Below are 24,717 nucleotides of genomic sequence, written 5' to 3'. Positions count from 1 at the left end.
TCTCTAATCTAGCAAAATAACCATATGCTTGGCTAAATTCAATTTACAACCCAACTGATATCTGAGCAGGATTACTTTTTTCAGCCCAAATTGTTTTTAGAAGTAAGTCACTGGTGAGTTTCCACATATTAGTTACTGCTGCCTCTGAAGCTATGGTTTGCTTATTTAGCAGGAGTTCAGAGATTGTCAGTGCAGCTCAGAAGTGAAGTGTGAGCTGTATCAATTTCAATAGAGCCACTGGCAGGGAAAGTCAATCACTCTGCTGACAGGAGCTATAGACAACCTTCCTGTGCAAGGCAAGCTGCAGTGCTTTGCCTGGTTACTGTGCCTTGCAGGGGACAGCTATGCAGTAATTTCCTCCTATTTTCAGGGACATTTTAGCTGACATCAATTTTATCAATGTCTATTTTTCTTTGACAGTTTAAGTTATATAGCTGACTTCAATGGTATTTTGGAAAATACCTGGTTAGCTCGCCTGGGATTTACAGGAATGTGCTGTCTTGGTTTTGGCTGGGATAGATTTTTTTTCACAGTAGCTAATATGGGGTTGTGTTTTGGATTTCTGTTGAACACAGGGTTGACAACACAGGGATGTTTTTTGCTGCTGCAGAGCAGCACTTGCAGACTGAGGAGTTTTCTGCTTCTCCTACTGCCCTGCCAGCAAGAGGCTGAGGTGTGCTAGGAGCTGGGATGGAACACAGCTGGCACAGCTGACCCCAACTGACCAAAGGGGTCCATACATATGGTGTCATGCTCAGCATTTAAAGCTGGAGGAAGAAGGAGGAAGGGAGGACATTCAGGGACATCTGTCTCCCCAAGTCACATGTGCTTTCCTGGAGATGGCTGGACACCTGCCTGTCCATGGGAAGTGATCAATTAATTCCTTGTTTTGCTTTGCTTACGTGTGTGGCTTTTGCCTTCCCTGCTAAACTGGCTTTATCTCAATCATGAGTTTTTTCACTTTTGCTCTTCTGATTCTCCCCCATCTTACTGGTAGGGTGTGAGTAAGCAGCTGCATGGGGCTGGGTGTGCTGCAAGGTTTCTCTTGGGCCTTTATCTTTCATCTTTTTCTGTCCAAACTTTTCTAAGATCAAGGTCACAAATTAACTTTAGTGTTAGCCTAATCTTATCTATTAAATGATCCAGAGTTACACTGAGAGTAACAGTCCCCAGTCCAGATGGGCAGGAGCTATCACAATGTGATGATTAAACCATGCAAGCCCAAATGACAAGGAAAGAGGGGTACCTAAAGCATTTTCTCTTGTATGGGTCTATTTTAATGGCTTTAGGCACCAAACCTAATTCCTATGTTAAAGTGTCATGATTTATGCAGGATTAAAAAAAATTGACTGCCTTCAGAGATCTTTTGTAGAAAGGTCAAATTTTTGAGGACTCAACTCTAGACCAGGGAAACCTTGGATTCCAGTCATATGGCAGCTGGACAGGGCCTGAACTCACTACATCTAGCTCTCTTGACATGTTTATGAGGGTTTTTTTGAATATGCACTACCAAGAATGGAGTAGATAAAAAAATATAATGGCATGTAATAGCATGGACCTTGTATTCTAATTACCTATCAGCATTATTTTTTTTTCACTTCTGAGGTGATATGTGTCTTTGGAGGACTGTAGAGTTATTCAAAAAATGACATCTGTGATGCCATCAAGCCCACTCTATAGGATATTAATGGTCCTCAACCCACCCTGCATAGCTTCATGGGCAGCATAGCCAGGGCAAATTAGAAGCCAAGGGGCAGTGATGGGCATGGCACCTTATACAGAATATGATGATACATATGATGCCCTAAGTTTTAGCTTTGGTATTTTCAGATTCTGTATTGCCTTAGTGTGTGATTCTGAACTTCATATAAAGTGTTGTTGCTGTTGACCTCATTTCAGAGAGACGAGATACTCTTTCAAGGGGTGAAAAAAGCTAAGACTTTATTTTATACATCCCTTTATACAGAATTTTATAAACCCTCCCGTGTCTATCCCCAGCTGGTCAGTAACAAGCTGTTACCTTGTAGTAAATGGTCAGTCTTGGACAAAGTGTCTACATGCAAGAAAGAGTTGTGATATATTGTTTTCATTCTTTCGCTGAGATGGTTGGGATTGTTGAAGCAGGTGCAAGAAAACAGCCCTAATCTGTAGAATTCTTTTGCAGGGAAACAAGTTGTTTGCCGCCATTACAGGCTTCCGTTTGCATGAAGAGCTGTTAGCTTTCTCCCTGCTATGTGAGACCAAATCAGGATTCAGACTGCAAGGATTCAGACTGCAAGGCCTGCTGTTTGCCACCACAAAGTGCTTGTAAATTCTCTTCACAGGCTAGTTAGACAAAACAATCCTTTTCCAGATTGAGAACCAAGGACAGCCATTACAGCCTCAGGCCCAAAAAGCATAAACAAATGTGAATTGAGGAGAGCAAACTGAGAGGATGGGACGTCATAACCTGAGGCTGTAATTGGACAATTAACCCCAATATGTAAATGGACCAAAACTTCTAAAAGTGTGAAGACTTGTGACCGGTCGTCCATTTGTGTCTGTCTTGAGTCCATCTTGGGCAGAATCCTGGCCAAGCTCTTGTACTGCCCGAGGTGCATTCTTTAAAGGCCTTTGAATAAATACCTACTTTATTCCTTTAACTCTGTCCTGCCTCTGTTCCAGATCAGCCTCTCTAGGCATCACAATCAGAAGGCAAAACCCAATTAGGTGACAATGAAACAAAAAATGTGCTAAAACCTAAAACAGTGCAAGGGTGAAAAGGGTGAAGAGTTAAGATTTCACACCACAGCCCACTCCTGTCATCATGTTATATTTGCTGTCTGCCCCCAAGGAGGGTAAGACAAGAACAGTGAGCACCATGATGTACCCCAGCAGTCATCATCTGGTGACCTTCCAACCTCACACAAAGCATGAGGCCACATCTTGGCAGTTCTTTATGTTTACTTGCCCAGTGCTTTGAGTTATAATTTGGAAAACTGAAATCTAGTTCACATTCCTCTTGTGACTGATTTAACTTGTATCTTTTAATCCTCCTGTATATCCTCCCAGTATATTGGTAAAAACATGATTCAGATTACTTGGGCAGAGAGAAGGCTTGACCAAATGATTTCTTAATTAATTAATTCCCACAGCAAATTATTTCCTTATAAAAAATAATTTATTATTAAACATATACACCAACTTCAATACACATAAATTTTCCTCCAAGCTCATCATGTTGTATGAACACAAACACAAACATTCCAAAGAAATCTACAGTTACTAGAAGGCAAATGTAAAAAACCCCATCATTATGGAGTAAGAAGCTATTGGGATGTACAAACAACTTCTTTAACCAAATAACTCATAATTGCTACTCTTTTCAGCAGTTATATAAACAAGCCGATAGAATTTTAAGGTATAGTACATCATATTTGAGAACAAAAGAAATTACTATGTAGGCATGGAAAGACTCATCACTACTCTCAGGACTGTACTAAATTATTACTTTTCTATTAATATCTGATTCCTTCACAGGAGACATGAAAATTTTAGCCATTCTTGATTAAAATGCTAAGTAAAATCTCAGAAAACAAGTTGTTATGTTATTTTTATAGTACAATTAACAACTTTGCATACTTTTGCATTTTGCCAGTTGTTACAGTCTGCACTTTTAGTCCCAAATAAATTTGCCTTAATTAATTGGAGGCTTAGTAAATACATACCCCAATTATCTGGCTAAGCATTTGACTAAACTCCATGCAGCCAAAATATGTTCTCTAGCTCTTCTCCCTCCACTCTGTTTCCCAAAAAAATCCACACTTCAGGTTTCCAGGCAAAATATCAACAAATCCCCCCCTGTGGCTTTTGAGTTCCTGCTCCAGCAGCTCCAACGAGACACCATAATCCAGCGAGGCCACTGCACCCTCACCCCACAGGAGAGGCTCAGCACTAAGACTGTATGGGGTGTGCTTTGGTCAGGCCACACAGCGTGGGGGAAGAACTGTTTCATTATGACTTAAAGTTGCTGTCTTCACAGGAATTAACCCAATCCAGGTCGAGATTCCAGTGTTCCAATGAATAGTTTAAAGGGGATTTCAGAGAAAATTAGATCTTCACTAGAAAGTGCTGAGGCAGAGCACAGAAAGGACTTTTATACAGGCAGCCACAAGTGAAGGAGGGAGGGAAGGAGAGAGGGAAAGAAGAAGAAAAGAAAGGAGGAAGGAAGGAAGGAAGGAAGGAAGGAAGGAAGGAAGGAAGGAAGGAAGGAAGGAAGGAAGGAAGGAAGGAAGGAAGGAAGGAAGGAAGGAAGGAAGGAAGGAAGGAAGGAAGGAAGGAAGGAAGGAAGGAAGGAAGGAAGGAAGGAAGGAAGGAAGGAAGGAAGGAAGGAAGGAAGGAAGGAAGGAAGGAAGGAAGGAAGGAAGGAAGGAAGGAAGGAAGGAAGGAAGGAGTGAAGGAACTGTAGCCTTATATAAAAATATCAAGAGTTTACTTTAACATGGTCTTTTTACTCAGGCAAAATATTGGCACTTATTTGTCTGTACTCAAATCAAATACAAGGTTTTGTTTGCCACAGATTTATTCAGTTTAATTCTGTGAGAATGAAAGGAAAATTCTATAGATTTCTAAGCAAATTCTCCTATTATCCTTGTGATGCTTTTTTTCACAGTTATGCCTGAGAGTTTTCTGATTGCTCAAATGCAAAATATCCAGCTTCACTCTTGGAGAGCATCTTTTTCTGCCATCTTCATTTCTACTTAAACAGCTTTACTGATGTTTGTGTAAAGAGGGCAGTAAGAAAGGTTCCACTTTCATTGAACAGATTCTATTTGGTTTTGTAAATATACTTACAAAGGTATCTGGGATAAATGCCCATAACCTGGCGTTCCACACTTAAACTGCTTTCCATCAGCAAGTGCCTGCAAAGACAGCCATCTGAATGCAAGGCTTATAATGCAGAGAACTAGTGCTTCCAAAAATAAGATGCTGACCACTCAATACATAAATGTACACCTTCTATCTTATAGAGTATGTTTAAAATAAGGTTATATCATTCTTACATAAGACATTAATGAAGCAGATAAAACCTCTTGTTCGTTACACAGTGGGCTGCTGGGTGATTGGGAAATACGTGGCTAGCCTTATGACTGTGATTAAAAGATACATAGTCAACCACATGATTAAGCAATACCCAACTGCATAACCTAAAAATACATATATATCAAGTTACTATTATTTGCTATAGCTCAACCATGTCTTGTGCAACACTAACCGTGCTAAAGGCTAAATTTTAGGAACTAAGAAAAAGCTGACCAAGCTATAAGAAATAGCCAAACCTTCCCCATATAAGGAAGACAAGAGCTCCGGGGTCAAGAGTACAGGCCAGAGGAAGACTTCAAGCCTTCATCCAACGACCACCAGAGGGTAGAAGACGACCCCCTAGCAACAACTGGAGCATGCGCCAAGAGAAGACCATGCCTACGGAAATGAACTATTATAAAAAGGGGACTTGTGATACCTGGGGGCGCGGCAGTTGGTGGAGCGGAGACTCCCCTGTCGCCCAGCGCTGAATCTTTTACTTATGCTGTATGCAATGAATTAATAAATTCAAATTGGAAATTTTACTCTTTTTGAGACCATTTATAACAATTAACTTACTTCAACAATAGTTTGGACATGACTCACTGTACAAGAAACTGATTTTCCCACTTTTACTAATGTGACAATTATGAATTACTCTAGTGCCTGAAAAATTTCTGAAGTAGTACAAACATGGCAACTAGGCCAATATATTACCTGCCTAGCTAAAGGGATTCACATGCATATGCTTTCTTTTCCTGATTCTGAAAGTGAACCATACCACAGAAGTGTTTACAATGTAGGCATTAGGTGAGATGAATCTCAGCCACACCCTAACGTCTCCCATGATGAAAACAGGGAAGTATAATAAGGCACACTTCCAAAATATTACTTTGATATTAGGCAGGTAACAAATTTCTCTTAATGTGAAGGGTATCCAATTCAAGGCCTTTTGGAACAGAGAAGCCCTGGCATCAGACAGACTCTGAGACTATGAGCAGTAGCAAAATGAACATATAAATTTTAAAATGGAAACCATGCATAAAATCTTACTATTCCTTTGGGATGTAACTGCACAATGTTCTAACCCAAAAAGTATTTATTTAGGGACCTAACTGATGCTAGAACAAAGCTGTTGCCTTGGGAAGCAAGGACAGGCACAGAGAGCTCTGTTGTGGAAAGCAGATTTCATCAACCACACTTGGCAATATCTGAGTGTTACTTGGCCACCTTTGAGTAGCAGGAGGGCCGGGGGCACCAAGAGCAGCCATCCCAGCCAGGGATGTGCTCTGCAGTGTGGGAAGGGGATTTAAGGCAGTGGACTTCTTTCAGCATTTTAACTTAGAAAACCAGCCAGCCAAAAACGAAAATAAGGGGTTAAGTAAGGTAAAATTTCAGATTTTTAAGACTACCACGTCTATAGTTATGCCAAAACGTATCCTGTTAACTATACAGCCTGGGAGCTAGCAGACCACGGTGATGGGCACAGTTTGGTTAAAAAACAAAGGGTGCCACACACAGGAGGGCAACTGCCTTCCGAGGTAGCCTAAGGAAAACCCGTGGCTGATCACACGGGTTTGTTTTCCCTGGAGGATGAGGTGAGGAATGCCGAAGTATAGGGAGTGGAGGACGAGGGATGAAGGCACCCGTAGGCAAGGAGAACACCCATGTCCGGATATTTCCTCAGGAACGCAGACAAAACCCCTCAAAAGCAACTTCTCCCTCGCCTCAAGCCCGACCGGGGCGCACAAAGACGGCAGCCCAGCCCCGGGCGCGGCTCCGGGCAGCCCTCACGGCGGGGTCGGCCGCGGCTCCGGGCAGCGGGCAGGCGCCTCCTCGAGCGGCGCCCCCGCTCCTGACGGCGCTTCCGGCCGGGGGAGCCGGGATGTGCGTCCGGGTTGGGTCGGCCCCAGCGAGCGGTTTCCTCTCCCTCCCCTCCGTCTCCTCTTCCCTGCGCCCCTGCACCGCCGTGCCCTCGGAGGGAGCGCCGCCCGCTCCGTGAGGGGTTGGTGAGAGGGGCCGCGGGCGGGCGGGGATCGGAGCCAGGGCGCCCCGGACCATGGGCGGGAGCGGGGCCGGGGCTGCGGCAGGGGCCGGGGCGGCCGAGCCTCCACCCTCGGCGTGGCCCCTCGGGCAGGGCCGGGAGGTGCCGGTGGGATGGATCCCTGTGGGGAGACTCGTGGGTAGCTGCCTCTGTCCTCGCCCAAAATGGCCATCCGGCTTCCCGGTGCTAGCGGGGCTTGCCGAGCTCCGGGTAGCCGGGCGTGTTCCTGCCAATGCCGGCAGGAAACATCATCTGTCTGAGCGAGCCGAGCCAAGGGATCGGATAGCCGCGCCCTGCCAGCACGGGTGTGAGCGTGGTGATGGGCAGAGCCTGTAAAACGGGAGTATTTTCCCCTCATTCGAAAGCAGCGTTATCTGATTCTTGGGAGGAAATTTGCAGCTGTAAAATGTTGCTGTGATGATATCCCGGCACGGCAAAACGTGGGGGAAACTTAGCTTTTATCAGGTGGGCAGTGGTAAAGTTGTAGCAAGTCCGAGGGCGGTCAAGAGAGACTTCAGAGCCTTGGAGCAGTTGGTTAAGGGACCGGGAACACAAGCAGTGTTCTCTTCTGGCCTTCCACTCACAGGGAATGAAATAGGAAGAAAGAGGAAGAGCCTGGTGTTACAGGCAGATTTTTTGATTTTTTGGTGTTGGGGGATCAGTCTACACAACAAGCCTGCCTGCTGCCAATAGATTGGGTATATCTGTTTCGAAGGAGGAAACTTTACAAGAGTTAGTAGGACTCACTGAAGTAGTCTTAGACTAGATGTGAAAGGGATAAAACCAGGCTTAGTAGAGAAAAGTTTGGGGGAGGCATGCATTTGAGGGATGGAGATCCAGAGAGTGGTGGTGAGTAGATTTAAATCAATGTGGCAGCTGGTTGCTGGTGGTGTTCCCCAGGGCTTGGTGTTTGTGCCAGTCCTGTTAAATAACTTTACCAGTGATCTTGATGAAGTGATCATGTTCACCCTCTTTCAGTGGAGGTGACACCAAGTTGGGTGGGAGTGTTGGTCTGCTGAAGGGCAGGAAGGCTCTGCAGAGGCATCTGGACAGGCTGGATTGGTGGTCCAAGGCCAGTTGTGAGATGAAACAAGGCCAAGTGCCAGCTCCTACACTTGGGTCACAACAACCCCATGCAAAGCTACTGGGGATAGAGTGACTGGAATGGGGCCCAGTGGGAAAGGACCTAGGAGTGCTGGTCAGCAGCAGCTGAGCGTGAGCCAGTGTGTGCTCAGGTGGCCAATAAGGCCAATGGCATCCTGGCCTGTACCAGCAATAGTGTGGCCAGCAGGAGCAGGGCAGGGATTGTCCCCCTGTACTCAGCACTGATGAAGCCACACGTCAAAATCCTGAGTGCAGTTCTGGGCCCCTCACTGCAAGAAGGAAATCGAGGGGCTGGAGAGTGTCCAGACAAGTGCAATAAGGGGAAGGGTCTAGAACACAAGTCTTATGAAAAATGGCTGAGGGAGCTGGGGTCATTTGGCCTGGAGAAAAGGAAGCTCAGGGGAAATGTTATTGCTTTGTACAACCGCCTGAAAGGAGATTGTAGCGAGGTGGGGTTTAGTCTCATCTGCAGGTAACAGGCGATGGGACAAGAGGAAATGGCCTCAAGTTGTGCCAGGGGAGTTTTAGGATGGATATTAGAAAAAATTCTTCACTGAAAGGATTGTCAAGCATTGCAAAAGGCTGCTTGGGGCAGTGAGGCAACATCACCATCCCTGGAGGTATTTGTGGCACTTAGGGACACGGTTTAGCACTTGGCAGTGTTGGGTTAATGATTGGACTTGCTGATCTTTGAGGTCTTTTCCAACATTAACGATTCTGTGATTTTGTAGTTCAGTGCCTCCATTTCTTCCTCACTAAGAAAAAAAGCCAAAACATGAGTGAAATATCTTTGCATTAAGCCAAATAAATTATTCTCTACTTCTAATTTTTATTAATCTTCAATTTGTAAGTGTCAAAGCAAAGCTAGTTAAATGACTTGCCGGAGGTCACTTAAGCAATCTGTGACAAAGACAGAAAGAAATTGTACTATCTATATGCACCCTAATCTGTGTGATCATCTTGCCTCTTGCTTTCTTTTCACAGCATTTTGATGAACATAATAGCTATTTACTTTGTTGACAGAATCAGTAGTTTCCTGAATAAACCAGAGAGTCACCTGAGACGCAAAGATGTTGGAAGAAGATATGGAGGTGGCCATCAAGGTGGTAGTAGTAGGAAATGGAGCTGTTGGGAAGTCCAGTATGATTCAGCGATATTGCAAGGGGATTTTTACAAAAGACTACAAGAAAACTATTGGTGTAGATTTCCTGGAAAGACAGATCCAGTATGTATTAAACAGATGACATACTACTGATTTTTACCTCTCTCTCTATTTCTCTTTTCTGTTGTAATCCTGACACTTATGAAGGCTTGGAAAACAAAGCCTGCTGTTTCTGAAGTACACTAAAAGGAGTTGTTTTCTCTCTTGCACTGTGGGCTAAAGTTATATCCTTTATTCTCCATCCAAAATTTAAAATTATAAATAAAATCTGGAATATCTGGCATACCAGGCTCTTTGACAAGTTTGCTTTGTATTCTACCACCAGCTGATTATTTTAACATTTTTTTAATGATTTCTTGTGAAGAAGTAAAACTGCTTATGATAAAAAAATAACACAAATTTGTTAGCCAATGTAGAAAAAAATTACTATGAAAAAATGAGTAAGTGTCTTTATGCAATATAAGCAGATAATACCCTATTATGTTGGTAAAGTGGAAAATTGTATGATAATGAGAAGTAAGAAAATTCTATAAGTTCTGCAAGCTGATGAAAAAGGCAAAAGCACCATTCCTCAGGCACCTAAGTTTTGTTTTGATGTCTATCTTATTTTTCACTGTAGAGAGAAATGTAGAGGAAGAGGAAAATATAATACAGATTGTCTGTAAAAAAGATATAATGTAGTTGAGGGAGTATTGCCATAGTATGTTATGAAGGTGAATGAATATTAATTATAAGTTACGTTATGTTTAAATCCAGTTAAATTTTATTTGGATTACTCCTATAGTGTAGAAACAGAAGTATTTCCATGACATTTGCTTTGATTTGTTCCTGTTACTGTATTGATGACAAAACTGTCTTGTTTATTTCAGAGTTAATGGTGAAGATGTCAGGCTAATGTTATGGGACACTGCAGGTCAAGAGGAATTTGATGCAATAACTAAGGCCTACTATAGAGGTGAAAATACCATGTTTGTTGTTTGGTAGTTGGGGTTTTCTTGGTCGGCACATCTCTAAAATATTTTCATATCTTTATATTAAGAATTTTAGTTATTTCATGTGTGTGTGCAAAGCATGTTTAGTTCAGCTTTTTCAATTCTTAAGTATTTTTTCTCTTTGCGCAAGTTCCTTGTCTTAATTATGTCCACTTTATGCAGTAGTGCCCTTTAGAAAACATTGAATGAAATGAGACAAATGTCTGCACAGAAACTGGACAGAGTGTAGATATTCAAACAATCAGATGCAAATGTGTATTTTCCCTCTAAAAGTGTTTCATTACTTCTGTGAGACACACATTTGTAAATATTGCAGAAACTGTGGATGAGGCACATGGTAATTAATCCAAGGGGGGGAAATCCACCAGTCATCCTAGAAAGACAGTTTACAGGGCACAAGAGTTCTTTTGCTAGTACAGTGTGCCTCAAATACATTAAAGAGCAATAACATAAGTGTATTTACTTCATCAAATAAACTGTATTATTTGTGTAAAGGCAGCTTATCTATTTAACCTGTTACAAATTGCATACTTAAGCTTTCTTTGCTTATAATTTAACAATGGTTCTGTAAATGTTTCTCTTTATTTTTTTTTTATGGGAGAGATACAAATGATTTGGCAAAGATTCCACTGTTCAGTTCTTGCAAATTAATTACCTGAGATGGGGGGAAAATATACTGCTATGGTATAAAATTACCTTTTTTGGAGATAAAGTAATGATTATGCCAGGCTGTTTCAGGGTGTTAGAGTCTTATGATTGTTTTATGCTTCATAATCAATTTGCTAATTGGTGGGGGTTTTTGGTGATGCTTCCTGTTGTTGCCTGTGATTGATGATTACTGTTTCCTCAGAGAAAGGTCTTCTTTTGTCATGTGGATATAAATAATTTACAGCTGGCAAGTTGAGCATACGAATTTTGGATGGTAGTAGTTGATTCTCTTGGAGCTTCGTTTTCACTGTCCTGGCCTTTGCTCCTCTTGTGTGCTTTGCTCTCCCCAGTTGTTTCAAGCCAAAGACTTTTTCTCCTAATTACTGGGACTGATAGGTTAGAATATGGAGCATTGAGAAGAACTCAGGACTACATCTACTGGCCTCACTTACCACAAGGAACCTGCTGGTTTAAAAACAAAATAAAAAATTTGCATTAATACCTTGAAATCGTGGTTATGACTCAAGCCCAGCGTAGTGCTGTTAGCTCTCTGCTTGGAGTTCTTTGTACAGAAGTTCTTTTTGCACAGTCAGGCTGTTCACATTGTAGCAGCATGATGGGTATGCAATAAATAGTTCAAGGTGTCAGATGCAGAGACTGCTCTACACTAGACTTTGACTCATGAAGGCTGAGGGAAATCAGAAAAGCCTGGAGTGCAGTTTTGGTCTAGCCTCAGCAATCACACTATTATAGAAGAAAAAGTCAAGCTTACTTTGGAAATGCCAGGCTTTTATTGTTAATAAGGGGAGGGCACCTCTAAGTTAGGTCAGATAGATGCTGGCTGTTAATTGAAGGTTTGCTTCTCCCATAGGTCACTGTCCCACTATCATTGCACTGGGGCTTATGTACTCCCCTGGGACACTGTGTATTGTAGCCTTGCAGAGAAAGAGCATTGGAGCTGACACTGGATTTGTTGTGTGGTTTCCTACGTGCAGGCAAGTGTGTGCAGCCAGTGCAGTTGCATGCCCACAGTCAGTGCAAGGAGTACAGCAGCCTAAATTCAGAGCTGAAGGAAGCACTGTATATATTTAGTAATTTATTTTTTGTATTGTCCCATGCATCTTCTCAGCAGCTTCTATGTGATTGAAGTCAAATGTTTCTCAAAGTAGTATTTGATAATTTCTTCGTGCATGTATCTTCTTCCTTCTAGTACCACTGGTGTATCTTGAATATCCTTGCTAGGTTTTTGATGGAAGACAGACATCTTGCTCATTAGTGTGTTACTCAGTTGCTGATTAGTCAAGTTGTCAGGATCCTCATTTTGTTGCAAAATAGTTCAGTCTTCATAATCAAGCCTTCATAGGATTGCTTTCATTTGCATTTGTTAATTTGTCTGTAGTAAATATGATAATGGAAGACCCTAGTACAGTTATTTTAAGTACTGTTAAGGAGACATTAAATCCTGCTGAGTCTGTCAAAGACAGGCAGGATCCACAGAAGTTAAAACATCAGCAGTAAACAAGACTTTCTGGATGATAATACTGGATTTTGATCTCAGTGTGAGATTGAACAAGTCACCACCAGTTTTATTGGGAATATGTACTTTCTGTTGTAGCTTGGATAGCTGAGGCAAAGTACTGAGTGAAATGAGTAGGGTCAGGTATAAAGCCTGTGAGAGTCCTCTCATGGCAAGGAATTTCCTTACACTTTCTATTACAAAGGCTTTGTGCCTTTATGAAAGGAAAAAAATGTGTAGTCTATGTGGATAGGATAGTCTGCTGAGGCAAATTCAGCTGACAAGCTCATGCTTTACTTCAATTAAGTAGCACTAGTCTCTAAATTCTTTTCTAAATTGCTCTAGGTATAAATATTATGTCAGTGATTCTGCAGGCAGTTGAAGCATTTTAAAATATAGAGGAATTATCAATGCAGTAATTGCACACAGTGTCATTTTCTTCAGTACTTTAAAGTAGCTTTTTGGAACAGCTTCTTACAAAGGAACTTTAATTTAAAATATTCATTGAGAGCATCCTGAGCTGTTATGTTCCTGTCTGACACGATCCTGAGCCTTTGCTGCCGGTGCCTGTTGTACATAATCTGTTGTATGACAGAGGTGGTGTATGACTCCATTGGCACTGAATGACTGACATACTAATGGTACTGACTCTTGAATACTGTCAGTGCCTGCATAAAAAGGTGTTTATGTGGTTAAATTCTAAGGTTTCTCTATTTTTGTCCTCCTTAGAACTCTTAGATGGATATTACAATTTCTTAAATTGTTTATGTTTTCAGTAAAACTACTGAGTATTCAGCAGATTTCTTGAAGATGAAAAGAATTTGCATATTAAAATCTCTGCTCTGCAGTGTCTTCTGTTGAACTCTGTTGCCATACTAACTTCTGCACCATACTGAAGCACACTTCAGAAAGATCACAGTTGATACTGTTTTGCATTGAACCTGAGAAGAAAAACTACTTTTGTCTTCTCTTCTTAAATAAGCATCTTACAGAGTTATTGGATTAGTTAAGTCTGATATTTGTGATCCAGTGATTGAAAACTTTGCAGATGTTTGGAAATACACAATAACACGAGTGTATAGAATTTGTCTTTGTTGATGACACTTTGTTTTACTGTTGTTTGTTGTAATAATCTTGAAGGTCCTCAAAAATATTTCAGTTTGATTCTTTATTAAAGCCTGTCATATAATTTCCTTTTGAAATGAATATGGGCAAGCTGAGGTATTTTTACTGTCCTTGGCCTGCATTCTACCTATACTATATGTAAACTGAATAAAGTCTGATGTAGTGTGCTACCTTCTCTTTACCACATGCCAGGGCTTTTCCCTCTAAACTTACTGTTGCTTGTGGTAGCATTCAGAAGGAACGGGTGGAAGGAGAAAGATGAAGTGAAGGGTCTTAGCTTGGAAACTTCACAAAGGATTTCTTGGTCTTGAAACTGAGCAAAGTGATGTTTACAGATGGTGGGAGTATTTTCATAAATGCTCTCATCTCCATTATGCTACTATGTGAGATAATAGGCAAATGCAAACTAACCTGCTTTGGAAGGAATAATGTATTTTACACCTTTGTTGCAGGAATTGCATCAGAATAATTGCATATGTTAGAGTACAGTGTGGACAGTAGGGAAAACAAACAGTTTTACAACACAAATAATAGCAGACATTATGGAAGGGTGCATTGCTGCTTTTTTACTGGTAGAGCTTCAGTTGAAGTTCTTAGGGCAGTTCTTACTGTTTTATATAAAACCATACCAGAAGAGCCTTAATATGCATATGGAAGAATGTTAAAGAGCAAAAGAGCATAGGAAATCTTTCTGGAAATAGACTCTGAACTTTGCTTTTAAAAATCTAAATAAATGCAAACCTAGTAAAAGAACTTACATGCTTTGTGCCAGAGAAATAGAAAGATAAACAGAGTCCAGGAATCGGGAATACTTTGTGAAACTCAGAGATAAAATTCATACTGGTGAAAAATTTTTCATGCTATATGACATTAATGGGAGATGTTCGCCACAAGATTATGCTAAAGTCTCAAAAACACTGGCTATCTATTCTTTCATACTCTGTTATTAAATAACTAGCACATTGAAGGCATATAAATAATGAAGTGTGCAAAGAAAAGCACTTTCTGAAGAATAATAAAGGGCTACTGGACAGTCAGAAGACTACACACTAATATTTCAGCTGTGGAGGTACCTTCTCAGTATCCAGGGAGTTTAACTTTTAACTGTTCTTTATTTACAAAACCATAACCAGAGGTTTTGTATAATTTATTGTAGTGCTCTGATAGAATTATTAGACTATCTGATAGTATTAATTAGAAGCACACTTATTTTCCCCCCAAAGGTACTAACAATTTACTTGAAATAGTCACAACTTCATCTGAAAACGTTTTAAAGTTTTCTGCTTTTCAGAATCCAGATTACTGTACCACAAAGAATAATGTGAAATGTGCTTTACAGATGCTGCATACAGGAAAAAAATCTGCCTCCTGGCCTCCATTAATCTGTCTGTAAAACAGCAATAAATGAACCTCCTCTTCCCTTTTTCCAGCCTTTCCAGACCTCCTTCAGTTCCTTTCCCCTGCATACATTCAATATGCTGGAATTAGCCTTAAAGGTAACAGACCCATAGTCATCAAAAACATGGCTGTAATGACCAAAGTAATATGGCAATGAGTTTTCGTTTAGGCAATCTATGACCAGTAGTTTGACACAACCTGGTAGTAAAAGTGCATGTTTGTGGGAAATATTTTAAAAATCCTTCATATTTTAAATAATTACATTTTTTCTATTGTTTATTGGCTAATTTGGGTGTATTTGTATTTCTAATTTATTTGTATATTTCTAGGAGCCCAGGCTTGTGTTCTTGTGTTTTCGACAACTGACAGAGAGTCCTTCAAAGCAATCCCTACCTGGAAGCAAAAAGTCGTGACTGAAGTTGGAGACATTCCCACAGTTCTTGTGCAGAATAAGATTGATCTTCTTGATGACTCTTGCATAAAGAAGTAGGAATTCTATTGTAGTACTTTTAAAGATCAATAGGTGCCTCCTGTATTCACAAGTTTTAAAAAAAGAAGTCTGTGAGAGTTTCTGGTGAAGAGTTAAGAGTATCTGGGTTGTCCTACCTGTGTCCTGCATCTAGACATGCCCTAGAAGCACACAGGGTGGGTGTTGCTGCATGAATGTAGACAGTCACACTTGGGCAGATGTGCTGCAAAGCTAGGAGCTTTCTGTTTATTTCATGCTGCATCCTGAAGCCAAAAGTAATAGAGGAAAGACATAAAAAGATTGGTTCTGGCATAGTATGATTTCCACCCTTTTTTTTCCCCCTAAAAATCTAAAACTATAGGTTTTCTTTCCTGTTAAACTTCAGCTACCTTTAAACTGTGCTGTGCACCATTGAAGGCACATTGTCTGTTCAGCTAGTAAATGCTTGCTAATATTCTTTGCTTTCTTTAATTCGTTTTTTATTATTCATTTTTATCAAAACATTGTGACTCTGTAGAAATATGTATGTGGTAATATTCTCAAACTGCATGGTGCTGAATCTTCCTTGCTGTATTTTTCTTTACAGATTTTATTATCAATTCATTCTGCCCTTGTGTGTGTGTGACAAATTTCATTCTTGTCGTAAAATCAGCTTAACAAATGTGTTTATTTATCACAGCATTTCATGTAGAAAATAGTGCATGATCAATTTGATCATTCTCCACTTTTTCAATTTCTATCATCTTCCTGAGGGATTTAAAGTATTTCTTCTTTTTTTGTTGTTTCCTGCACTGGCTTTCTTTGTTGTCTGTTTGCTATCATTGATGGCATAAATCAGCTTCTACTTCTTCTGCAAAGAATTCTGAGGATTTTTCAAAGGAAAAGCAAAATTGCATTTGAACTCCTCCTTTATTCATGGTATGTCACTTAGGTTTGGTTCTCAGAATATTCTGTCAGCCTCAGTAATATAATCTTTCTGATTATTTGATTTTCCTTAGGGAAGTATTCATAAGTTTCTTAAACTTTAATATAAGTTCTTTTTTCACTTCACAGAAGAAAGTAATTCTTGATTTCATCTGTGCACTCATCTGATTGCATAGAATACTGCTTCATTAAGTTATGCTTAAGGATTAATTTTTGTTGTTGTTTACAGTTTGCAGTGATAGTGCTGTTAATTACAGCCTCCTTCCTTCTGGTTTCACTGACACACTTCTTTGAACCCTAGGGAAGTTTTATGTAATGAAGTCAGTAAATACTGGAAAGAATTCCTTTGTCATAAAGACACTGCATGTAAAATACCTTCTTTTTATAGTGGAGATAGTGTAAAGAAATTAAGGATTAGGTATTTTTTGACTGTCTTGAATTTCTCAACCCACTTTGCCATGTTTAACTTAACATGGGATTTTGTTGATAAGAATAAATGCTGAGGAATGAGCCAAGTAAGGCCTTACAAAGCCGTCTTGTGTTGTGTAGTGAGGAGGCGGAAGCGCTGGCAAAGAAGCTGAAGGTGCGGTTCTACCGAGCGTCGGTGAAGGAAGACCTGAACGTGAGCGAAGGTAGGCGGTGCTGCGGGAAGGGGTGTTAGTGAAGGAAGGAACGTGAGCGAAGGCAGGCGGTGCCGGGAGGGAGTGGGTGAAGGTAGAGCTGACCGTGAGCGAAGGTAGGCGGTGTCGGAGGGGTGTCGGTGAGGGAAGGAACATGAGCGAAGGCAGGCGGTGCCGGGAGGGAGTGGATGAAGGCAGAGCTGACCGTGAGCGAGGGCAGGCGGTGCCGGGAGGGAGTGGATGAAGGCAGAGCTGACCGTGAGCGAGGGCAGGCGGTGCCGGGAGGGAGTGGATGAAGGCAGAGCTGACCGTGAGCGAAGGCAGGCGGTGCCGGGAGGGAGTGGATGAAGGCAGAGCTGACCGTGAGCGAGGGCAGGCGGTGCCGGGAGGGAGTGGATGAAGGCAGAGCTGACCGTGAGCGAAGGCAGGCGGTGCCGCGGCGGGCGTGTCCCGTCCTGGCGCTGCTGCACGGCCTGAGCATCCCCCCGGGTTAGAGCCAGCTGGCTCTTACACATCCTTGCATGATGGTGGCAACCCTCTTTATATTCCATAGCAGCACGCCTTAAACACAGCTAAAACTACCTGTGTTCAGTGGGTTAGGCCCATTTCTTTGTGCACATCTTTCTCTTCCACAAACACACACAGCTGCGAGGTTCACAAGTGCCAGTGTGTTATGGCTTCTCAGTCCTAATGACTGTCAGTAAGCACGAGCTTTTAAAACAAATACACATAGTAGAAGGTCAATTATTGCAACATAAAAACTGTTGAGCATTATTTTGTAATTTTAATAGCTAATAAGTAATTGATAGAAACAATTATTTTATATTTTAGTCCTGTTTAGATAAATTACATTAAAAGATTTCATCTCTTGCAGTGTTTTGTCTACTGGTGATATTTGATTAGTTCCTAAGTACCACTTTTAATGTACTTAATTTCATAAGAGTAGTGTTAAAATTTTGAGTCTCTGCCTTTTGTGGACTGGGTTTGAATAATCATGTACTAGACTCCCTAATGATATATTCTTGTTTAATTAGCCAAGATTATTAATAAACTCCCTGTTTCTTCTATATTAACATCATTCACCATGGGAAAAATTTGCGAGAGAAAATGTAAAAGTCTTTTGTATCATCTTTAAATGAGTTTAATTACAGACGTAAATAGTCATAACACATCTAAGTTCTGAAAATTCTGCTTTAGTTGTATATTTTTTCAGATTCCTAGGTCAACTTTATATATGCCAATAGAAATGAGGGTAGCATTAGTTAATTAGAAAAACCTTGTTGCCAAGTTTTATTAATAGACTTATTTTACATGACTACTGTTTTTCTAATGCTTCTTGCAATATATATATATAAAATTCCTACATTAATTGTATATTGAATACATGACTGTAACAAGTTCCAAGTTGCATTAATTGAAACATTTGGCAATATGTGTGTGTCTTTTTATTTTTAATATATATAAATTGAGATATTTCTGTGAGGACTTCAGAGTACTGCAATCTGTAAGAGCTGAGCTGGTACTGGAGTTGTTGCTTCTCATCCTGGGCTCCTCTCCAGCCCACTCTGAATGCCTCACCCCCTTTTATCCCAGCTACCTCGGCGGGCTACAGCTGCTGTCCAATTAAGCACATTACAGCTGCAGCCCATTTACAATAACGAGAACCAGGGCAATACAATACAGAGATCACTGCCATACATATATTTACAATACATATATTTACTCAGGCCCCTACATGGAATGACCTGGATTCTGCCCAGGCACACAGGCTTGCCCAGAATCACTCACCAGCTTGTGCTAAACCTGGGATGTGAAATGCACTTTTGTCACCATGCAGAATTTTAATATAACGGCATGATGATGATTATTATTATTTTTAAGCATTCTGTGATATACCTTTTTTCTTTTTTAACTTTCCAGTTTTTAAGTATTTGGCTGATAAATATCTTCAAAAGCTCAAGCAACAAACAGCAGAAGATTCAGAAGTAGTACATAAAAGCAGTAACAAGATTGGTATGTATACTATAATAAAAAAAACCCTAGAAACAGTATTTTATGCCATCAAAGCTTATAGTTTCATCTGTTTCCTTATGGAATTAATACAAGGGGAATCAGAGTCTAATTATTACCTCCCTATCTTAGGATATCATCTCTTTCTGCAAAATAACTTTGTGACTCTTTAAAATTACAAGATGGCCAAACTGATGCACAAAAGTTTCTAGCTAATGCTTGGCAAGTGCCCTTTTACTAAATTCATTTAAACAAGATTGTGCAAGGATTTGAGAAGGATGTTTGTTGGGTTTTTTAATGTAATTACCATTACATAACATTGCTCATCTCGGTGTGGACTTAAAAGACTCATGGGGAAAGAATCTGGCATGTAATCAAAAGGTGTTTGGAAGTTGCCTTCTGTAAGAAAACACTAAAACACTGAACTTCTGTAGTTCTTCTTTAAAGCTTTTCTGAGTCAGGTAATTTATTTTCCTTAAAGCACTCCCTTTTTATTCCAGCTTTTACTTACCTTTATATCAACAAAGTTTCTGAATTTTAAATTGCCATCTCTGTCTTCTGTCATGTTACTCAACTAACCACAACTTTGTGCAGTTAGTAACATACACAGATGAGTGCCTATGTTGCCCTTCAATTACACAGGTGCATACCAGCTTTAAATACTGCCTGGCTAGTAATTGCAACTGCCTCTACTTCCAATTTAGCTGCAAAATTTACTCAAAATAGATTTAAAGCTAGTGCATACATTTGAGGTGCTGTGCTATGCCTTACCAGGTACTGTGTCTAAAGTGTTCATGTATTATGCTGCAAGCAGTAAACAAAGTGAATATGCAAATGCTTCTCTTGTCTGAATTCTGTAGGTGTTTTTAATACAGCTGGTGGAAGCCACCCCAACCAGAATTCTAGCACTCTTAATGGTGGAGATGTCATCAACCTTAAACCCAACAAACAGAGGACCAAGAAAAACAGAAGTCCTTTTAGCAACTGCAGTATACCTTAGACCACTTTTGGAGGAAATTAAGCAGCTCAGAGAATTGAATGAAGTTGTGCAATTGACTACAGAATAAAGCCAGCTGTAGAGGTATTTTTACTGGTGCTTTAGCAAATCTTGTGCCTCCTAGACAGAGGGTGGATTTTGATGAACTTGCTGACGCCGTGGGTTTGTTGTGTGCCGTGAGACACCTGGTGGTGACACACAGAACCGTGGCTGCCTCGTGCACTTTGTACAGATTAGGTGAGCTTTTCCTTTCTCAAGGAATTACTTACAGAGCTATGAACTAGGTATTGCTGAATTGCAAAGCACATTTAATGTAAGGATAATACTTACATGTATAGGTACGGACTGTAACTCTATGGCCCAAGGTAATGTAGCAACCTTGAAACTAAATTTCAAAGAAAATATTAGAATTGGTTAGTCAGGACGCTTAACAAGATAAATGAAGAGCAAAAAAACTCTACTTCATTTTATGCCTGACCATATTAATATTCTGCCAGGATTCTGTGGGTGCAAGATCCTTGCATTATATATGTGTGTGCTAAGGTATATATGTAAACATTTGGGATGAATATCTAGGCTTGGTTCCAATGTGTACATTACTTGGAGATCAGCTAATGACCATCAAATAGCATCTTCTAATTGTCCTTTAAAAATGTTGCATTTCAAATGAGGCTTTCCAAGCTGTCACTGTGTATGTTTAACTTGCTATACTTCGGGCCTAAAAGCTTAGATTTAAAAATGCGTGGTGCCAAAAATGCTCCTTTTTACCTAATGCTATGCTACAGATGTTTTGTAAGTTTGTTTTTCTCAGTCTTAACAGGTTGAACAAATAACACTAATAGGTATTCAGAAGGAACATATAATCATGTTCTTGTTCAAATTTGATTGTTGTATCCTGTGTCATCTTATGAAAAAGGATTTTTCAAAGTGGTGTTACAAAGTATTTATCTTATTTGAAATTTTTTCATAGATACCATAAACTAAGTTACAGGGATCCAAAAAACTGCAGCTGATTATGTTAGGGAGACATTCTTGAATGTTGTCTCAGATTTAAAGTTAAGGAAATCTAATTCTGCAAGATGAGAGACATGGCAAAAAATTTTCAAAGTGCTTCAGTAATTTTACGGAACTGATGTAGGTGTTTAGGAGCCCAAATCTAACTTCAAGGTTATTTGGGCTAAGGCTCCTAAATCACTAAGGTGCTTTTAAAGATGCTAAGCAAGATACCTTTTATTTAGCAAAAATGAACACTTTATAATCCTCTTCAAGAGTATGCATGCTTTTTAAAAACTATCCATTTTGTTTACATGTTTTTGTATGGTATGATATAATTTTAACTTTCTAAGATTTCTACAAGTCTGCCAGTGACAAATGCAAAATCTGCTGCTTAAAAAAATCAGAGTTTTAATAATTTTGTAAATGGTGTATGAGAATGAAAATTGGTTGAGTGATCCTGTATATTTTTGAAGGAAGGACTTTTCACTATGTGAATTCATGTAGGAAGCTTTGACTGACTTTGTTTCTAAGTCAATGAGTATGAAAACTGAAGTGTGTTCTTATTCCCACTGTCTGCAGGGAGAGGAGTGAGTGGCAAGTTATGCACAAACACTAAAGATCTCTGAACTCTGTATTTTATGTTTACTGTATGAGGCTTTGTACCGAGTACCACAGTTTCTCTGACAAGCTGTTAGAGATCTCCTGTTGCTGGCAAGAAAGAGGGCACTCCATCCCTTTTGCTATTGCAACAAAATTGTCTGTTCTTCACTGTAATGTTTGTTTCCTGTGTTTTCTCTTGGATAAAGGCCTCTATTTTTTAACAAGTGCATTTAATCACTCTATGTATAAATGGAGTCAAGTCCTACCTGTCTTAGCAGTTTAAGAAGTAAGGTACTTGGGATAAGATGATTGAACATCATGGGGCCACCTCACAACTTAGAGGAGAGTGTATGCATGAAGAATTTTGACAACTGTTTTTAATATGGAAACTTTTACATTTCACTGTCTGTCTACAAGTTTCATGGGGTTTTATTCATTTTTTATGAAAAACAAACAAAACCACAAAGTATTTGAAACATCTTTTTTTGCCTTGTTTGACTTTGTACAGTGTACTGAAAAGTAAGTCTTTATTATGTATAATGACAATTTATACCATTTTATGTTATACTGTAACACACTGTACAATTACTTAGGTTGTTTGTATTTAGAGTATGTCACTATAAACTACTGCTTTTAACAACTCAGCAGTTGTTTCATAGGTGGAGACTTGACAGACTTGATAAATTTAAGGTATGTTGAAATGTAGTGCATATACTTCAATATAGGAATAGTTACTTGCAGCATTGGGTAACAGTGAGTTTTCATTTTACTCCCACCCTAAATCTGAGTGGATCTTTCTTTGTTGAGACCTTGCAGTGCTTTTTCTCTAACATGACTGTGATGGAAACTGCTCAAATTAACATTTTCTTGGGAAGTGCCCTGCATGTACGCTGCTTCAAAATTTTGATTCTTTATTCTACTGAGGTTAGTGTGTAGGTGTAAACCAGATGACTTGCATATTGCAGGAACCCCTTAGGTATTCACATCACTCTTCAGTGTCACTAACTTTTGCCTTTTGGAAGAAGAGACATACCTAAATGTTTTAGCACTTGTGTTGTCCCTCATGAATATAATATAATATAATATAATTTTTGTTATAAACATTACTTCATTCTCCACTCAAAGTGTACTCATTAAAATATCATATGTTTTAGTTAGCAAAACCTACAGGTGCAGGGCTGGTAATAAAAATGCTCTTCTTTTTGCATCCCTGGGACTGCATGGTGGGTGAGGAGGTGCCTCTGTTACATCCATGATAGCCTGGATTAAGAGCAAGAGATTCTTGTGCCACAAGACACAAATTTCATTGCAGTCCTGTAGATTCTTCTTATATCTCTTGAATAGCTCATTGGCTGTATTATCTGGATCTTGCCACAATTCTTTGCCCTTGGCTGATAAAGCTACCACTAGCAGGAAACTTCAATGATTGTTAATGCCTTAGTGAAACAGGGATTCACTAAAGATTATGACACTACAGCTTTGTCACTTCTGTGTTGTATCCATTCAGTGAATGGGTGTTCTCCCAGAACGTGGGGCATTGTTAGATGCAAAGCAGTAATGCTAGGGATGTATTTCCAACTGGAAATAGCAAATCTCAAAGTTGTATGACTGATCACACTCATTTTTGTGTTTGTGGTTAATTTTGTGTGTGTGGTTAATTTAAAAAAGACTTTAAATATTCCACTTACGACAATTTTGAAGCTTCCTTATTTTCAGTGTTTCTTAAGGCAACACTTTTGTAGTCAAAATGCCTGAATTACCACACTGTCAGTCTGATTTCCTGTTTAATTTTTATGCTTCAGTAAAATATAACATTTTACTTTCTTCATTATTGGGCTGAAGCACATCTGACACGAACATTTCCTTCGCAGCATTTCTAGAGAGGTGGAATAATCTAAAGAGCATTGAGCAGCTGAACATGCAGCACTCTGGGGGGTTATGTGGGGTACATACACAAGACTCAGCAAGCCTTGAAGCTGTTCATGCACCTTCTTCAGGCTGAGAGCTGCAGGTATTAACAGAGTGAATGATCTGCCCTTCTCTGTGGGAGTTCATCATTCAGCAAGCCAACACACATGCTGCTCCATTCCAGGACACTACCTGAGCCCCTGCTGCTTTTCTAAGTGTAGTCATAGACCTTCAGTTGAAGTTCCAGTACCTGAACACTAACTGTACCAAAATTAGAGTGCAAGGATGGTCCAGCAGGCTCGAATTCATCTAAATGACCTTGCCATCTTTTTGAAGGAAGCTAAAGTTGTGCAGATCTTCTTTCTAACGCACAAATAGTACTGAGAGAAGAAAATAATTCTCTGTTAAATATGGCATCCAAGCAGATAATCAAAGCAATGCTTAGATTTAAGATGAAAGGTGCCTGTAATGGAATAAGAAACCTGCTAATGTTCTGTGTCAAAGTGTTCTATATGAATCATCTCAAAGCCAGGTGAGTACTTAGTACTGAACTGGGCTCATTCTCAGGTTTCTAGTGGAAGGGTAATACTGATAAATAGTTTGTCAGTTCTGCCAAACTGACTAAAGTTGATAAGAAAAATTAAAAATTATTGTGGACCAGAAGAAACACCACTCTCATTGTGAGGATTAAGATGCATTGTAACTAATGGCTTAAATGTAACTGGCTAAAAGAGGAAATGTACATAACTGGTTTTATCACCATCATGATCTCAAGTAAATGTAACAGATTTGTAGAAAAAAAAGTCAACATACCATAAATCCTCAATCAGAAGAATCAGTGTTTAAAACTCAGTATCTTGTGTATGCTGTTCTGTAAAATCCCTACAAATTAATTCTGCTGTTCTCTTGTAAGTGACACTAGTTGCATTATGCAACTTAAAACGTTTGTTTGCTTATTGTTGTCTGATATGTCACTACTTTTGTGGTTATGTTAAATTGTCAGTACATTAAATTTCAAAAATTGCTGTAACTACAAGCTGTGCAATCTTAATCTGATTGAGAAACGTGCTTGATTCTTGGGTGTGTGTTGCCAACAGCTGGATCAAAGGCAGCACGTGAGAGCACTGGCAGGAACAAACGTGG

At 39.8% G+C, this 24,717-nt stretch overlaps 1 protein-coding gene across 2 annotated transcripts; it reads left to right on the top strand.

The window, feature by feature from the left end:
- Nucleotides 1-6,958: 6,958 nt before the first annotated feature.
- On the top strand, nucleotides 6,959-24,604 carry RAB23 (RAB23, member RAS oncogene family). Of its 2 annotated transcripts, none has more exons than XM_059468663.1 (7): nucleotides 6,959-7,066; nucleotides 9,233-9,434; nucleotides 10,241-10,326; nucleotides 15,380-15,536; nucleotides 16,993-17,075; nucleotides 18,984-19,076; nucleotides 19,934-24,604. In XM_059468663.1, exons 2-7 carry the CDS (start codon nucleotides 9,280-9,282, stop codon nucleotides 20,071-20,073), a joined length of 714 nt encoding a protein of 237 aa, XP_059324646.1. In that variant the 5' UTR covers nucleotides 6,959-7,066; nucleotides 9,233-9,279; the 3' UTR covers nucleotides 20,074-24,604. The 2 variants fall into 2 exon arrangements, with proteins under 2 accessions (XP_059324646.1, XP_059324645.1); XM_059468662.1 differs by having other exon boundaries at nucleotides 7,026-7,070; nucleotides 9,194-9,434.
- Nucleotides 24,605-24,717: the final 113 nt, after the last annotated feature.

This window comes from Ammospiza nelsoni, chromosome 3 (genome assembly GCF_027579445.1).
Source record: "Ammospiza nelsoni isolate bAmmNel1 chromosome 3, bAmmNel1.pri, whole genome shotgun sequence".
Lineage (NCBI taxonomy): Eukaryota > Metazoa > Chordata > Aves > Passeriformes > Passerellidae > Ammospiza > Ammospiza nelsoni.
The sequence above is the reverse complement of the archived record's forward strand: the minus strand, read 5'-3'. Positions and strand labels throughout refer to the sequence as shown.

Coding starts and splice junctions, on each gene's coding strand:
- RAB23 (XM_059468663.1), top strand. CDS start 9,280: ATGTTGGAAGAAGATATGGAGGTGGCCATCAAGGTGGTAGTAGTAGGA. Junction 17,076..18,983: donor AGACCTGAACGTGAGCGAAG/GTAGGCGGTGCT, acceptor TTAACTTTCCAG/TTTTTAAGTATTTGGCTGAT. Junction 19,077..19,933: donor TAAAAGCAGTAACAAGATTG/GTATGTATACTA, acceptor TGAATTCTGTAG/GTGTTTTTAATACAGCTGGT.